The sequence below is a fragment of the Hyla sarda genome, chromosome 2 (assembly GCF_029499605.1).
Source record: "Hyla sarda isolate aHylSar1 chromosome 2, aHylSar1.hap1, whole genome shotgun sequence".
Lineage (NCBI taxonomy): Eukaryota > Metazoa > Chordata > Amphibia > Anura > Hylidae > Hyla > Hyla sarda.
In genome coordinates, this window is record NC_079190.1 from 303,298,125 (window position 1) to 303,316,694 (window position 18,570).

General features: G+C 40.8%; 1 protein-coding gene across 2 annotated transcripts in view; it reads left to right on the forward strand.

The window, feature by feature from the left end:
* CACNA1S (calcium voltage-gated channel subunit alpha1 S) overlaps nucleotides 1-18,570 on the forward strand; it is a 727,186-nt gene that overhangs the window by 290,698 nt on the left and 417,918 nt on the right. For both annotated transcript variants that reach the window (XM_056557608.1, XM_056557607.1), the window contains 2 exons: nucleotides 3,935-4,028; nucleotides 5,355-5,424. In XM_056557608.1, the coding sequence (XP_056413583.1) occupies nucleotides 3,935-4,028; nucleotides 5,355-5,424 (164 nt within the window). The remainder of the gene's footprint in view (nucleotides 1-3,934; nucleotides 4,029-5,354; nucleotides 5,425-18,570) is intronic.

Genomic DNA, 18,570 nt, shown 5'->3' on the forward strand with positions numbered 1-18,570 from the left:
TAAACCTCCCACGGGTGGTCATAATTGGTCATAACAATCCCAGATCTGGTGTCACATCCTCCTCCCACCTAATACAAAAGGGTGATTGGTGCTGTCATGGAACCGATCACCCTCTTCTTCTGGGTCACTGGAGACCGGATAGACATGGAAATGCAGTGATTCCCCGGTTAGGACCCCCCAGTGGTGTGCTGAGATGGCCTCAAATAGATATTAGCAGCCATCCCGTCTCAATCATCACACAGCTAGTGTTTACGCTAGTATGGTGTTTTTGCTCTGCGTCTGCTAGGGGTTAAAGGGGTATTCTGGAGGAAAAAATTATTTTCAAATCAACTGGTGCCAGAAAGTTATACAGATTTGTAAATTACTTCTATTTAAACATTTTAAATGGCCACTGTGTTCAGACCTCCATCAATGAGGAGAACAAGTCAGGAGAAGTTTGCACTCAGTGTGTTCTCTTTCGGCTTTGTGTTATGTGATCAAGACAAACTCACCATGTAAGTGTATGAGAGTGTCATGTGACACAGGCAGGAGGAGGGAAGGCAGGGTGAGGAGCACATAATTCTCCTGGCTTGTTTTCCTAATCGACAGAGGTCTGAACACTGACCCCTACCGCTAGGACATGTCAAAGGTTTTTCCTAATGACAGGGACTATTTAAGCCTTCCAGTACTTATCAGCTGTATGCTCCAGAAGAAGTTGTGTAGTTATTTCCAGTGTAACACTCACGTTGCTGAAGACAGGAACTCCGGTGTATGTGGATCCGCTGGACCTGTGTGGCAGATGACTCGGACTGTACCATGGAGCGGAGTCTAAGGTGCTGCTGGTCTTCACCAAACCCCGCTGCAAAGCAGGATGGGCTTGAAGCTGCAGGCAACACCCAGGTCACTACCCCTGGCACGGCTCTACCACACAGGCGGCTGAGGATATGCGAGGCACAGGAAGGATGAGGCAACTCGTAGTCGGGATAGCAGTAGGTCAGGGCAGGCGGCACAGTAGCGTAGTCAGGACGTAGCAGGAGATCAGTAGGCAGACGGCAAAGGAGCAAGGTCAAGTCACAAGAGCAGGAGATCTGGTACACGGCAAGGCAATACAATGGAACGCTTTCTCTAGGGCACAAGGCAACAAAGATCCGGCAGAGAATTGAGGAGGGTGGGGAAATTTATAAATAAGCCACAGGTGGTTACACTAATGAGCGTACTGGCCCTTTAAATCTTAAAGCTCCGACGCGCGCACGCCCTAAGGGACAGGGACACACGCGCCGGAGCAGAGAGGCGGAGGCAGGAGAAACACCCGGAGAGTGACAGACTGGGGCTCGCATGCAGGCGCTTCCCACGATGCGAGTCCCAGCCCCGTCGGCAGCAGAAGGTAAGGGGACCATGCGCTCACTGCCAGCGTGTGAGGCCGGAGTGCATAGCGTAACATCCAGTCTGACCACAGTGCCTTCTGCTTCCACCTCTGTTTGTGTCCAGAACTGTACAAAGCAGGAGGATTTTGCTGTGGGGATATGCTCATGCTCTGGACAGTTTCTGCTCATGTGGTCAGACTGGAGCTACACAACTTTCACCATAAGTACTGGAAGGCTCAAGATTTTTGTTTAGAAGTAATATATAAATCCTCTGGAGTACCCCTTTAAGGAAACCGGTGCCATATCCCAGAGGCACAATCTGAAACATCAGAAAAATGGGAAAATAACAGATTATACCTCAAAGGTGATTTCAAGATGACATCCTCATAACTAAGGAGACATGTAACAGCCCTCTACCTCCGTGTTTAAGGGTAAAATTTGCATTCCCGCATAAAGTACTCCATCTAGTACCGGCCACCGACTCAAGTCAGGGAAATGAGCCAGATGATACCTATTAGGTAACACCTATACCTCCATCCACTTACAAAGATACTGCAGCTGGCCCTCCAAAAAGAGGTAGATATCAGGAATAGTTATCCATCCCAGTTCCTTAGGGTGCTGTAGGATAGATAGGCTCAATTTAGAGCAGGTTGGACCCCAAGTGGGACATAGAGAATGCAGAAAAGGCTTGGGAAATCACCTGTGAAACATGCTCCAGTTAATATAGGCATTTAGGTATCATAACCATTTTTATGAGGTTAATGTGCCCAAGTACCTTGAACGAAGGATCGACCACACACAAAACATAGCATGCACATACTCCAGGAGTAGAACTATTCTTGCAAGTAATCCCTATTAATAATGGTCCCCAAAGATTTTAAGGAGTTTATCACTTGCCACCCACAAACTATTCAAGACAACTCCCCTCCAGTAACCGAAGACAGAAGACAGATTTGTACCAATTGATGCGAAGTCCAGTGAAATTGTCAATGGCAGCATAACAGAGAGTTGAGACATATATAGTACCTTTTCATTGCATAACGTCCAATGCGATCCTCTTGCTGATAATTGACAATTCCTCGAAAACCAGCATGTTTCCAAACATGTTACAGAGAAATGTTAGTTCCACTGATAAGGTGAACAACAAAGTCGAGATAAGGGCATCCATGGCGAGTTTCGCCAAGGGGGAAATAAGAAAAAAATATTATTCATTAAGGTGTGGAGTCTAGGGGCAGTTTAAAGAATATCAATCCATTTACCAAAGTTAGGGCAAATCCAGGAGGAATGGCTGTTTGCATAAGACAACTGCCTTAGCAGCATCTAGAGAAGCCAGAGCAAAAGCAGCCTTTAGGACAGCTTTAATTTGAGAAAGGACCTGTATGTGACAAAATCACTCAGAGGTAGATCTGCCTTGCATAAATCCTGAATGGGCAGAATAAATGACCTCTAAAATTGCCTTAATAAAGGAAATATGCAGCGGAAAAAACTCATCCCCTATACGCGGGATAGGAGATAAGTGTTTTATCGCGGGGGTCCGACCGCAGGGGCCTCAGCTCAGCCCCGGCTCTGCTCCTGTGATGACGTGTTGCATCCAGCACGGAAGCTGGTTGAAACACGCCCCCTCCATTCAGCACTATGGAAGAGGCAGAGACACATGAACTCCAGCTCTCCCATAGAGATGAATAGGGGGGGCGTGTTTCAACCAGCTTCCGTGCTGGGTATGACACGCGCATTAGAGGAGCAAAGCCAGGGGCCCTTACGGGAGATCTACGATTAGACACTTATCTCCAATGCTGCGGATAGGAGACAAGTTTTTTCCGCCGCATAGCTCCTTAAAGATGATTGGCCAAAACTAAGAATTTTAGAATCTAATTCAACAACAATATCAGCCTATTAGATTCACAATCAAGTGGATCTTTCTCCGGGTTTAATAAAACACTATAGGAGAATCATAAATGGAGTCAAAAAGTGTGCCAGTAGGAAAAGCCCCCAAGTACATAGGCTGGAAATATTTGGTCCAGAATTTGACATGCTGTCCGGTCTGGGCATTTTATTCAAATCACAGAGCATTTTTGTAGTAGAAAAACCCAATGTATACTTGCTCAAAAACATGTCTGAAAGAGCAGCTTTAATAACAATCCAAGTATAAATAACTGGATTGTTTAGAAGGGGACTTTTTATCTATTATGCTATTTTACACTCTTCATATGCTATAATAGCATGACAGTGAATATTTGGACATAGCATCTTGTTAATCATATCTAGTCATATCTAGTTTAGAACCTGTGTGGATTCTTGGCATCTGGCTTAGTATCTTTAAGATAAAAACATATATCTAGTATTTTTTCATCCTCTTGAATTATAATGAACATTGGACTAATCTGTGTTCTTAAGTAGACAGCGGGTGGTCTATTTAATAAAAAGGGATATAGACCATTTTAGGAAGATTAATCAACACACAAACACGGGAACTTGGGGTTGTTTTTTGTCACAAATAATCACACGTTTAATTGGATGAAAAAAGTAACATTTTATATTTTTATGCACCCCTTCTCTCTCACTTCCCCTTTTGTGTTACATATTCTTTTTAGAACACAACCCGATAAATCAGAAGAAGAAAAGCTATTACTAGCTAGAAAATTAGAACAAAAAGCCAAGGGGGATGGAATACCAACAACAGCTAAGGTAATTTTATTTAAAAAAATTAAAATTTTACTTCCAGATAAAAGTGGGAATGGGAGGGTGGGCATTGTGTTTTCTTGGGGAGATGGCCAAACTGGTATTTGGAGTCTTATGGGCCCTGCAATGCTCAATGAAAAAAAAAAGAGAAGTATGCAAAGTATTGGCAGTAGCATTCCTTCTAATCTGTGTTTTACTTTTAAAGGGAAACTCCGGTTGAAACATTTTTTTTTTCAAACTAACTTCTAATCTAGTACTTATCATCTGCTGTATACTGCAGAAAATGTGTATACCTCCTTCCAGTCAGACCACAGTGCTCTCTGCTGACACCTCTGTCTGTGTCAGGAACTATTCAGCGCAGAAGAGCTTTGTTATTGGGGATTTGCTTCTACTCTAGGCATTTCCAGACAACAGGGACAGGGGTGTCAGCAGAGCTTTGTTGTCAGACTGGAAAGAACTACTCTACTTTCTCTGTAGTGTACGGCAACTGATAAGTACTGAATGGCTAAAAATTTTTAAATAAAAGCAATTTACAAATTTGTTTAACTTTCTGGCACCAGTTTTTTTTTTTTTTTTTTTACCAATTTAAAAACATTTGTTTTCCACCTGAGTACCCCTTTAAAGAGCATTAAGAGATGATTGGGGATTATATGCCATGTCAGGTGCTTTCCTAGAAGGAAGAAATACTGATCTGTAGACAGCTGTTTTGGGATTATTCTCCCTTGTCAGTACAGAGCAGGGGGCTGGCTGGTTAAGTGAGAGGCCTTTGACATAGGACACAGTAGGTTTAAGGGTTGGGCATTGATTTAAATAGGGGACACAGGGGAAAATGGGTGCCTTAGCAAATTTGCAAGTTTAAGGACCCAAACTATCAGCATCATAGCTCCCTATGCTGCTCTGGGTTTCAGTAATTAAAGGTTCTGTGTGTAGCCATATATTTCTGAAGTATATTTTGACACTTTGGACCCCAATAGAATGTCTAGCCAACATTTCCAGTAGACATTCCTCAGTAATGTGCGTAACTTTTTAAAATGTGCACGCACAAAAAGTGCTGCACATGTCTGGACAGAACTGGACTGCTGCCTAGACATCTGTCGTGTCACCAATGGAAATCACTTTGAACATCTGTAGTATATAGATAAAACTTGAATAGATTGTGTATCTGCTAATGTTAATACATTTATGTTCTTACAGTTATGAATACCAAGGCTATAATTGTGCATTTTTTTAAATTACCCTGTACAAAATTTACTTGAAGATGTATAACTGTGTGATCTTTTTCAATTGGATGTTCTATATTGTAATGTTAAAGTTCTGTTCTTTAATTTGCAGCTTAAGATAGATGAATTTGAATCTAATGTAAATGAAATCAAAGATCCCTATCCTTCTGCTGACTTCCCAGGTAAAATATGTTTATGTTTTCTTGGAAATGTTAATGCTTTTTAAATTTTAACTTCTTGACGCAAAGTCTGGTACATGTACGTGGTGATTAGGGATGACTTCCCACCGGGCGCTGTGACAGTTTATTGAGCTTGGCTGTGCTGCACAGTCGAGCCTCCTTGAAGCTGGCCAGGGACCAATTGCAGCGGTCCCTGGCTGGTGATTGCTGCTATTGGTCTGTCAATACAGACGGACCGATAGCAGTGATAGCGCGGGGGTCACCTCCTTCCCCCTCTCTTCCATCGCTTTACTCAGTGAAGCGATCGCAGGAGAGGGTGGCCCCGTCGCAGGAGGCCGCCCTCAGCTGCGCTCCGATCCTAAGTTGACCCTATAGATGCTACGGTCACTGTGAACTCAACGTCTATTAGGGTTACAGAGGGAGGTAGATCCCTCTGACCGATCGGCGCTCTGCAAAGCGAAAGCAGAGCGAAAGCAGAGCGACGTTGGTTGCCATGGCAACCGGATGCCTGACATGGCAACAGAGGCAGATTAGCCTCTACCTGAGGTAGAGGTTGAACTTCTATCCTATGATGACTGTCAATGTAAAACTGACAGACATAAGCATAATAGTAAACAAAAAAAAAAAAAGTAAAGTGTAAAAAAGAAATAAAAACATTTTTTTTTTCACAGTGAAAAAAATATTCAAAAAAATTATAAAATAAATTCTCTATATATTATAGTAACATAGTTCATAAGGTTAAAAAAAAACAAGAGTCCATCAAGTTCAACCTATAACCTTAATATGTCACTACTGAGTTGATCCAGAGGAAGGCAAAAAACCCTCATACTAGAGTTAAAATCCTTTCCCGACTCCAATATGGCAGTCAGAATAAATCCCTGGATCAATGTTCTGTCGCTATAAATCTAGTATCCATAACCAGCGATGTTATTATTCTCCAAAAATGCATCCAGACCCCTTTTGGGCTCTTTTACAGAGTTCACCATGACCACCTGCTCAGGCAGAGAATTCCACAGTCTCACTGCTCTTATAGTAAAGAACTCGTTGTCTGTGCTGGTGTAGAAGCCTTGTTTCCTCTAAACGTAGAGGATGCCCCTTTGTTATAGATACAGTCCTGGGTATAAATAGATCATGGGAGAGATCTCTGTACTGCCCCCTGATATATTTATACACAGTTATTAGGTCTCCCCTAAGCCTTCTTTTTTCTAAACTAAATAACCCCAATTCTGCTAATCTTTCTGGGTACTGTAGTCCTCCCATTCCCCGTATTACTCTGGTTGCTCGTCTTTGAACCCTCTCCAACTCCACTATATCTTTCTTGTACACTGGTGCCCAGTACTGTACACAGTATTCTATGTGTGATCTGTCTAGTGATTTGTACAGTGGTAGAATTATTTCCTTGTCGTGGGCCTCTATACCCCTATTGATGCACCCGATGATTTTATTTGCCTTGGCAGCAGCTGCCCGACACTGGTCACTACAGCTAAATTTAATATTAACTAAGACTCCTAAATCCTTTTCCATGTCAGTCGTCCCAAGTGTGCTCCCATTTAATACATAATCCCAGCCCGGATTTTTCTTCCCCATGTGCATTACCTTACATTTATCAGTGTTGAACCTCATCTGCCACTTCCCAGCCCAAACCTCAAACCTATCCAGATCCATTTGTAACAGTGCTCTGTCCTCTATAGTGTTTACCGCTTTAGAGTTTAGTATCATCTGCAAAGATTGCTACATTACTATTCAACCCCTCTACAAGGTCATTAATAAATATATTAAATAGAACAGGACCCAAGATGGACCCCTGTGGTAGCCCACTAGTAACAGTCACCCAATCAGAAAACGTACCATTAATAACCAGCCTCTGTTTCCTGTCATTGAACCAGTTACTTACCCACTTGCACACATTCTCCCCAAGCCCCATCCTGCTCATTTTATGCACCAACCTTTTATGTGGCACTGTATCAAATGCTTTGGAAAAATCCAGATATACAACGTCCAGCGATTGCCCCTGGTCCAGTCTGGAGCTCACCTCCTCATAAAAGCTGATCGGGTTAGTTTGACAGGACCAATCCCTCATAAAGCCATGCTGATATGGGGTCATGCATTTATTTATATTAAGATGCTCCAGAACTGCATCCATTAGAAAACCCTCAAACTATTTACATGCAACGGAGGTTAAACTAACAGGTCTATAATTCCCGGAGTCACCTTTTGATCCCTTTTTAAATATTGGTACCAAGTTTGCCATGCGCCTATCCTGGGGAACATTCCCTGTTACTATAGATTCCCTGAATATTAAAAATAGGGGTCTGTCTATCACATTACTTAATTCCTTTAGAACACGGGGGTGAATGCCATCTGGACCTGGGGATTTGTCTATTTAGATTTTTTGTAGGCGGCACTGTACTTCTTCCTGGGTTAGACAGGTGACCTGTACTGGGGAGTTTACCTTATCTCGCTGTATTTCACCTGGCATTTCATTTTCCTCGGTGAACACTGTGGAGAAGAATTTGTTTGCTTTTTCCTGATCCCAGTTTATAATTTCTTCCTCATCATTTTTTAAAGGGCACATGTCCTGCAAAAAAATTAGTCCCCACACAATTGCATCAGTGAAAAAATAAAAAAGTTATGGCTCACAGAATATGTCGACGTACAAACATTTTTTTTTTTTTTTTTTTACAAATATAGTTTTTATGCTATAAACGTACTAAAATAAGTACATAAATTTGGTATCGCCATAATCCTATCAACCTGCAGACTAAAGTTAACATGTCATTCATACCGCATGGCAAACCACCTAAAATTTTTTATAAAAAACAACCACAGAATAGATTTATTTATTTATACCACCTCATAAAAAATTAAATTAAAAACGATCAGAATGTCACATGTACCCCAGAATGGTACCAATGATAGCATCAACTTGTCTCCTAAAATATTTTTGCACCCCAAGGCCTCTGCAACTTGATTTGATGCCAACAAAATATCCTAAACTAAATGGAGGCCCCAAAATCCACACAGCACACAAGCCACATATGGGATATTTCTAAATACATCAGAATTTGGGGAATAAATCTTGAGTTACATTTCTCTGCCAACACCTACGGTGTTACAGAAAAAAAATTGATTAAAATGAAAAATCTGCAAAAAAATTAAACTTTAAAATTTCGCCTCCACTTTGCTCTAATTTTTGTGAAATTCCTAAATGGTTCATAAACTTCTTTGACCCCTTAACGATGCAGGACGTAAATGTACATCCTGGCGAGGTGGTACTTAATGAACCAGGATGTACATTTACTTCCTATACATAACCACGAGCATCAGAGTGACGCCCGGGTCATGCGTGGCTTGTCCCAGCTGCTGATAGCAGCCAGGGACCCACCGGTAATGGCCGACATCCGCGTGGATGTCCGTCATTAACCCCTCAGATGCCGTGAGATCCGATCATCTGTAAGGGAGGTCCCCTCACCTGCCGCCGTCCGTCTCCCGGCATCTTCCCCTCTGGTCTGAGATTGAACAGACCATAGCAGAAGATAGCCGATAACACTGATCAGTGCTATCGAATGATTCTATAAATAGTCCTTGTGGCTTGTACCGGACTCTCTTCAATCCAAGGTGACTATCAGCATGCCTTGATGGGACATTATTTCCCTCCACAGGGTCTGACTTTGGGATAGACCTTGTCCTCATCTTTTGATTCCAGGTTCTATCTTTAGGTTTGTTGGGATCCTCTAAATCAGGGGAACATGGAACATCAGAATGAGGTGATAATAATGGGGGACTTTAACTATCCTGATATAAACTGGGAGACTGAGTCCTGTGAATCTCATAAAGGAAACAGGTTTCTGACTATAGCTAAAGATAATTATCTGTCCCAAATGGTGCAGGGCCCGACCAGAGGGGGCGCCCTGCTAGACTTAATATTAACCAACAGACCTGACAGAGTAACTAATGTGCAAGTATAAGGACACCTAGGAAATAGTGATCATAATATAATACATTATAGCTTGTTCTTCAATAAGGGAATCTTTCGAGGGGCCACAAAAACAATGAACTTTAGGAAGGCAAAGTTCGATCAAATCAGAGAAGCCCTTAATATAAAATGGGATAACAAGAATACTTACACTAAATGGGAGACGTTAACCCTTTATGGACTCAGCGTTTTTCAGTTTTTGCATTTTCGTTTTTTCCTCCTTACCTTTAAATAATCATATCTCTTTCAATTTTGCACCTAAAAATCCATGTGCTGGCTTATTTTTTGCGCCACCAATTCTACTTTGTAATTACATCAGTCACTTTACCCAAATATCTATGGCGAAATGGAAAAAAAAATTTGTGAGACAAAATTTAAAAAAAACGCCATTTTGTAACTTTAGGGGGCTTCCGTTTATGCACAGTAAATTTTTTGGTAAAATTTGCACCTTCTCTTTATTCTGTAGGTCCACACGATTAAAATTATACCCTACTTATATAGGTTTGATTTTGTCGTACTTCTGGAAAAAATTGGAGATTTTCCTAGTCTAGATGATGGAAAATATGGATTTTATTAGAGACAGGAGGCGAATTTTATGCTTATCTTTCTTTAATTTAGCCCACAGCAGCAAGGGTTAAAACATACAGAAAGTGAAGAAAACTTTTTAGTGTAACCAAACATAGGTGTAAGGTAGTCCAGTATCATCCAATCAGAATAGGGTATAGGTGATAAAGTCCGTTAACACCAACTGTTATTCCTCTTTCTTGTGGCGAGGAGTATAGAAGAAGAACATCAAATAACTTCAAATGTAGAACTGGAACTTGGAAGTCAGAAAGTAGAGTAACGAGTCGAAATTTTGACCACGTGGAGAATCAGAAATCTTCCATCTAGGCTGAAATACAGTAAGAAAGCCGAACAAAGGTAAGTAGGGAGGGGTAAAAGGGAGGGAAAATATTTGCCTCCTGTCTCTAATAAAATCCATATTTTCTGTCATCTAGACTAGGAAAATATCCAATTTTATTGAAAGACGGAGGCTCATATTATGCATGTTAAAAGCTATAATACAACTCTAAAAAATTGACATAGAAACATGAGGGATAAAGAGGGATAAAAAACTGTATGAAGATTCGTTTTTGTACGTCTATAAATGTGAAATAAAACTCCTTGAGGAGAAAAAGACCTATGAGAGAGATCCAAAGCCTTGACATCAGAAACTCTTTTGCAAGATATAAGGCACAGAAGCATAGAAAGTTTCAAAGAGAGACTTTTTAAAGGCAGATTCTCGTTGGAACCTAAAGATTCAAGGAAGGACAAAACAATGGAAACATCCCAAGTAGACGTATATTTGGGAAGAGGAGGTCTGCGAAAACGAATGCCCTTTAAAAGTCTGCAGATTACAGGATGCTTACCAACAGGTAAAGAGTCAATAAGGGAATGGTTGGAGGATATGGCAGATCGATAAACATTAATCGTACGATACGCTTTTCCCATGTCAAAAGAAAATGAAAGGAAATTCTAAATATCGCTCAAAGATGAGTGAACGGGATCCAAATCCCGTTGTTAGCACCAATGAGACCAAACTTTCCAGGCAGATCTGTAAGCAGATTTGGTGCCTGGTGCCCATGCATCTGAAAGGATGTCTCTAGATGATTGTGAAAGTCCTTGATCAAACGTGAATCCCCTGACACAAGCCAGGCGATTAGAGATAACGTTTCCGAGAGAACCAGAGGGTGAGGGTTCCCGGAAGGATCCAGAAGGATTGTGGAAGACATGGGAATGATTCGAGGGATGTCTATCGTCATACCTAGAAGTTGAGGGAACCACGCTTGGGACGGCCACCAAGGAGTTATCAACACTACTTTCGATTTCTGGGAAAGAATATGTATGAGAACTCTGGGAAGAAGAGAAAATGGAGGAAAGGCGAATAGGATTTCTGAAGGCCAAGATTGCATGAGTACGTCTACGCCTAATGCTTCTGGATCGTGATGCCAACTGAAGAATAGATGGAGTTGGCGATTTAAACGAGAAGCGAAGAGGACTATAAACAAAGGACCCCAAAGCGTATTGATAACAGAGAAAATGGAAGGATCCAGACGCCAATCGCTGGCGTCTACAAGATAACAAGAATTCAAATCCGCAACACTGTTCGAAAGACCAGGTAAATATTCTGCCTTGAGGACAATGTTCCTTTCTAGGCAGAAGTGCCAAAATTCTTTGGTGATATCTGCCAGAAGTTTCGACTTTGTACCTCCTAGACGGTTGACATATTGCACAGCCGAAACATTGTCCATCCGAAGAAGAATGCAACAATCAGATTTCTCTTTGGCAAAACTCTTGAGTGCAAAGAAGCCGGCTAAAAGTTCCAGGCAATTGATATGAAGGGTGGATTCTTGTGAGGACCAATTCCCACCAGTGGAGAGATGTCCACAACGAGCACCCCAGCCTAGAAGGCTTGCATCCGATTCGATGGAAAAGTCTGGAAATGGATGGAAAATTGCTTTCCCATTCCATGACTCCAGATGATGAAGCCACCAAATCAATTCCTCTCTCGTTTCTGGAGTAAGAGCAATGGAGTCTGAATACCCCAGACCATTCTGAAGGTGTTGGATTTTGAGACGTTGTAAAGCCCTGTAATGTAAAGGGGCTGAAAAATAGCTTGTATAGAAGCAGCGAAAAGACCCACGATTCTGGCAATGTTCCTCAAAGAAATAAGATTCTTGTTCAGAACTGAATGAATTTCTCTCCGAATTGTTTTTAGTGGTCTCGATGGGAGACTTAATATGTCTAGGTTGGTGTTCACCATAAATCCCAAGAACTCTACTTCCCTTGAAGGGGTCAATATGGATTTTTTGAAATGTATTACAAATCCTAGATCTGTTAGAAGAGAAAGAGTCCAATGAATATGTAGATGAATGAGATGGAGAGATTGAGCCATGATCAGTATATCATCCAAGTATATGATCAGACGAACACCTTGGCTTCGGAGAAGAGCCACTACTGGTTTCATCAGTTTGGTGAAACAGCAAGGAGCCGAAGCTAGGCCTAATGGAAGGCAAGTGAATTGCCATATTAGATTCTTCCAAGAGAATCGGAGATAATGTTGGAAGGAGGGATGAATAGGAACTGTAAGATAGGCATCCTTGATATCTATCTTGATGAGCCAATCTCCATGAAGGAGAAGATCTCTTAAAAGATGAATGCCCTCCATCTTGAAGTGATGATATTTCACATATGCGTTGAGGGATTTTAGATTTATGACTGGTCTGTAACCTCCATCTTTCTTTTTGACCAGAAATAGGTTGCTGAGAAAACCCTGAGAAGGGGTGTCTATGGGAATGATGGCATTTTTTGAATGAAGTTCTTGAATTTCTAGATCTATAAGGATTTGATCTTGATTCGAAAAATGGATAGGGTGAGGAAGATGAGTTTGAAAAGGAGGAGAGAGAAACTCTATCTGATAACCTTTTACCGTATGTAAGATCCAAGGGTCGGTGGTGATCATAGACCAAGTCTGGAAAAAATGGGTTAGTCTGCCCCCTAGAGGAATCTGAGAGAGGAAAGAAGGAGAAAAGCTTACCTGAAGAGGGTCTGGTCTTATGAAATCCTCTGGAGCCTCTGGTCCGCCATGGCCTTCCACAATAGGGGAAGAAGGGTTTGAAGAATACGTCCCTGAAGTGTATGTATGATCCTGATGTTACAGCAGGTTTGGATGAAGGGGGGCCTCTAAACTGTTGTCTGTCTTGAGTATTGCGGCTGGGAAAGCGACCCCTGCCTTTCCCAGCCCTAGAGAAAACCTTGGATTGAAAAACTTTTTTAATAGAGCTTTGAGCTTTATCAAGGCTTGAAAATAATCCTACGTATTTGTTGAGTTCTTTAATAAAAGAATTACCAAAAAGTAATCTGTCTTTAGAGGGTCCCGGCTCTTGTGGGGCCAAATGAGTAAGTTGCGGGTCCAGTTTTAATAAAATGGATCGCCTTCTTTCAGAAGTTAGAGCCGAATTGGCATTACCAAAAAAGCATAATGTCCTTTGGATCCATCCATGAAGGATATGGGGATCAATGGGTGTATTAGAAGAAAGAACTTCCTCAGAGAGGGTCATGATTTTTGTCAATGGACCCAAAATATCAATAAGTTCGTCTTGGCAGGATTTCAGAAACCGATCCAAACCTTTTTTTGGATTCTTCCCTGATTTGGCTAAAAATGTTACCAAAGTTAGGTCAATGTCAGGGGTCGAGGTAGTAATGTCAGGGAGGGAAGGTCTGGGACATTCCGCTCTTAATTTGTTTCTATCCTTTTTATCTAAAGGTTTTTTTAAAACAAGATTGAACGTATTTAGCCACATTAGGGTGTGGCACCCATTCCCCTGAACGGGGATGAGTGACATGAATTGGATTGAAGTACGGATTGGCGGTGCTATCCAGTATAGTCTCCTCATTAGTATCTTGTACAGACACAGCCTCATTTTCATCAGAATGAGATACCTCCTCGTATTGGGAGTCATGGTCCTCCGAAGAGGAGTCAGTGTCAGTATTTGACGACTGACTGGAATCAACATATGAGTCAGGTTTTTGTCTATAGGAGGATTTTGATGTCCGTTTTGTAGAAATTTCCTCACGGACTGAGGGTTTGTGGTGGGAAGATCTGCCACCAAATTTTTTACCGCATTTATTATGGCGGTTGTCATTAACTTTTTTAACATGACCCTTAGCCATCTTTTTAGGTTGAGGAGAGGAAGGGTCGTCATGACAGTGACGTCTCTTTTTTGAGGCTTTTTTGGGTTTGAAACCCTTGACCAAATGAGAGGTTGACTCCTCCGCTGACCAAAAAAGATCAGAAGGAGTAGAGGGATCTTGGCGAATAGGCATCGCCTTGGGGACGGCAAGAGATACAGATTTGGAAATAGATTCCTGTAGGGTAGATATAGCTCCCTGAATAGCTGAATCTACAGTCTTATGCATAGATTTAGAAATAATATTTTGTACATATTCCTCATTTATAAATGTATATTCTCTCACATCAGTAGGAGCAGCAATATTCTCCTCAGTAGTCATACTTGTGGGGAATAGTATGCAAGGGTTAATATACTTGAAGAGAATAAAATATATATATCTAAAAAATATATATTAATGAAAATATTAGCACTGTAGTTTTTTATTTTCCTGCGTATGGGGTGGTATGAGGGCTAATTTTTTGCGCCGTGATCTGAAGTTTTTAGCGGTACAATTTTTGCATTGATAGGACTTATTGATCTTTTTATAAATTTTTTCTTGATATAAAAAGTGACCAAAAATGCACTATTTTGGACTTTGGAATTTTTGGGCGCGCACGCCATTGACCGCACGGTTTAATTAACGATATATTTTTATAATTCGGACATTTCCGCATGCGGCGATACCACATATGTTTTTTTTTTATTTACACTGGTTTTTTTTTATGGGAAAAGGGGGGTGATTCAAACTTTTAATAGGGAAGGGGTTAAATGATCTTTATTCACTTTTTTTTTGCAGTGTTATAGCTCCCATAGGGGCCTATAGTACCTATAGTACCTAAAGTACCGGTACGTCATGAGTCCTTAAGGGGTTAAAACATATCTTAAATTCTCACTGTAAGATGTATATACCTTATGGGAATAAAAGGGTCAGAAATAAAAGAAAACCAATATGGATGAATAAAAATGTTAAGGGGGCAATAAATTACAAAAATAAAGCATTTTAACTACTAAAACAGGACGACAGTGACGACAGTGAGAAAAATGTAGAATATGTAAAATACAGACAAAAGCCGCAAAAGAGAGACATACTCATTGTCAAAGAGAGTAAAACTAACCCCAAAATGTTCTTTAACTATATAAATAGCAAAAAGGTTAAAAATGAAAGTGTTGGCTCTTTAAAAAACAATAAAGAAGAAATTATAAACGGGAATCAGGAAAAAGCTAATATATTAAACAAATTCTTCTCCACTGTATTCACTGAGGAAAATGAAATTCCAGGTGAAATACAGCGAGATAAGGTAAATGCCCCTGTACAGGTCGCCTGTCTAACCCAGGAAGAAGTACAGTGCCGCCTACAAAAAATCAAAATGGACAAATCACCAGGTCCAGATGGCATTCACCCCCGTGTTCTAAAGGAATTAAGTAATGTTATAGACAGACCCCTATTTTTAATATTCAGGTACTCTTTAGTGACAGGGACTGTCCCCCCCCAGGACTGGTGCATGGCAAATGTAGTGCCAATATTTAAAAAGGGGTCAAAAGGTGATCTCGGGAATTATAAGCCTGTTAGTTTAACCTCTGTTGTATGTAAATTGTTTGAGGGTTTTCCTAGAGATGCTATTTAGGAGTATCTTGATAAAATAAATCTGACCCCATATCAGCATGGCTTTATGAGGGATCGGTCCTGTCAAACTAACCTGATCAGCTTTTATGAGGAGGTGAGCTCCAGATTGGACCAGGGGCAAACGCTGGATGTCGTATATCTGGATTTTTCCAAAGCATTTGATACAGTGCCACATAAAAGATTGGTGCATAAAATGAGAAGGACCGGGCTAGTGGGTTAGTAACTGGCTCAGTGATAGGAAACAGATGGTGGTTATTAATGGTACGTATTCTGATTGGGTGACTGTTGCTAATATAGAACATTAACCCCTTAAGGACGCAGGACGTAAATTTACGTCCTGGTGAGGTGGTACTTAACGCACCAGGACGTACATTTACGTCCTGTGCATAACCGCGGGCATCGGAGCGATGCCCGTGTCATGCGTGGCTGATCCCGGCTGCTGATCGCAGCCAGGGACCCGCCGGCAATGGCCGACGCCCGCGATCTCGCGGGCGTCCGCCATTAACCCCTCAGGTGCCGGGATCAATACAGATCCCGGCATCTGCGGCAGTTCGCGATTAAAATGAACGATCCGATCGCCCGCAGCGCTGCTGCGGGGATCCGATCATTCATAACGCCGCACGGAGGTCCCCTCACCTTCCTCCGTGCGGCTCCCGGCGTCTCCTGCTCTGGTCTGTGATCGAGCAGACCAGAGCAGGAGATGACCGATAATACTGATCTGTTCTATGTCCTATACATAGAACAGATCAGTATTAGCAATCATGGTATTGCTATGAATAGTCCCCTATGGGGACTATTCAAGTGTAAAAAAAAATGTAAAAAAATGTAAAAGTAAAAGTAAAAAAAAAGTGAAAAATCCCCTCCCCCAATAAAAAAGTAAAACGTCAGTTTTTTCCTATTTTACCCCCAAAAAGCGTAAAAAACATTTTTTATAGACATATTTGGTATCGCCGCGTGCGTAAATGTCCGAACTATTAAAATAAAATGTTAATGATCCCGTACGGTGAACGGCGTGAACGAAAAAAAATTAAAAAAAGTCCAAAATTCCTACTTTTTTAATACATTTTATTAAAAAAAAAATTATAAAAAATTTATTAAAAGTTTTTTATATGCAAATGTGGTATCAAAAAAAAGTACAGATCATGGCGCAAAAAATGAGCCCCCATACCGCCGCTTATACGGAAAAATAAAAAAGTTATAGGTCATCAAAATAGAGGGATTATAAACGTACTAATTTGGTTAAAAAGTTTGTGATTTTTTTTAAGCGCAACAATAATATAAAAGTATATAATAATGGGTATCATTTTAATCGTATTGACCCTCAGAATAAAGAACACATGTCATTTTAACCATAAATTGTACGGCGTGAAAACAAAACCTTCCAAAATTAGCAAAATTGCGTTTTTCGTTTTAATTTCCCCACAAAAATAGTGTTTTTTGGTTGCGCCATACATTTTATGATATAATGAGTGATGTCATTACAAAGGACAACTGGTCGCGCAAAAAACAAGCCCTCATACTAGTCTGTGGATGAAAATATAAAAGAGTTATGATTTTTAGAAGGCGAGGAGGAAAAAATGAAAACGTAAAAATTAAATTGTCTGAGTCCTTAAGGCCAAAATGGGCTGAGTCCTTAAGGGGTTAATGAACTTGTAGAGGGGTTGAATAGTAAAGTAGCAATCTTTGCAGATGATACTTAACTCTGTAAAGCTGTAAACACTATAGTGGACAGTGCACTGTTATAAATGAATCTGGATAGGTTGGAGGTTTGGGCTGGGAAGTGGCAGATGAGTTTAAACACTGATAAATGTAAGGTAATGCACATGTGGAAGAATAATTCGGGCTGGGATTATGTATTAAATGGGAGAACACTTGGGACAACTGACATGGAAAAGGACTTAGGAATCTTAGTTAATAGTAAACTTATCTGTAGTGACCAGTGTCGGGCAGCTGCTGCCAAGGCAAATAAAATCATGGGGTGCATCAATAGGGACATAGATGCCCACGACAAGGAAATAATTCTACCGCTGTACAAATCACTAGTCAGACCACACATAGAATACTGTGTACAGTACTGGGCACCACTGTACAAGAAAGATATAGTGGAGCTGGAGAGGGTTCAAAGACGGGCAACCAGAGTAATACAGGGAATGGGAGGACTACAGTACCCAGAAAGATTATCAGAATTTGCGTTATTTAGTTTAGAAAAAAAGAAGGCTTAGTGGCGACCTAATAACTATGTATAAATATATCAGGGGACCGTACAGAGATCTCTCCCATGATCTATTTATACCCAGGACTGTATCTATAAAAAGGGGGCATCCTCTAAGTCTCAGCTAAATTCTCTCTCCAAAAGCCCAATGTCTCTTCTTCCCTTCTGAGCCCTCTAGTGCTCTCGCAGAACAATTTACATCCACATATGAGGTATTTACATACTCGAGAGAAACTGGGTTACAAGTTTGTGGGGGCTTATCCTCCTTTCCCTGCTATAAAAATGAAAAACAATAAAATGTTTTCTCCTCCACTTTGCTACTATTCCTGTGAAACACCTAAAGGGTTTACTAATATTCGGAATATCATTTTAAATACGTTGAGGGGTGTAGTTTCAATTATGGGTCATTTTTGGGGGATTTATTACAGAAATGCCCCTCAAATCCACTTCAAACTGAACTGGTCCCTGAAAAATTCAGATTTAGATTTTTTCCTGAAAATTTGGAAAATTGCTGCTATAGTTTGAAGCAATTCAAACTCAATTCAAAAAGTAAAAACATGTCAACTTTATGATGCCAACACAAAGTAGACATATTGTATATGTGAATCAATAAATACTTAAATCA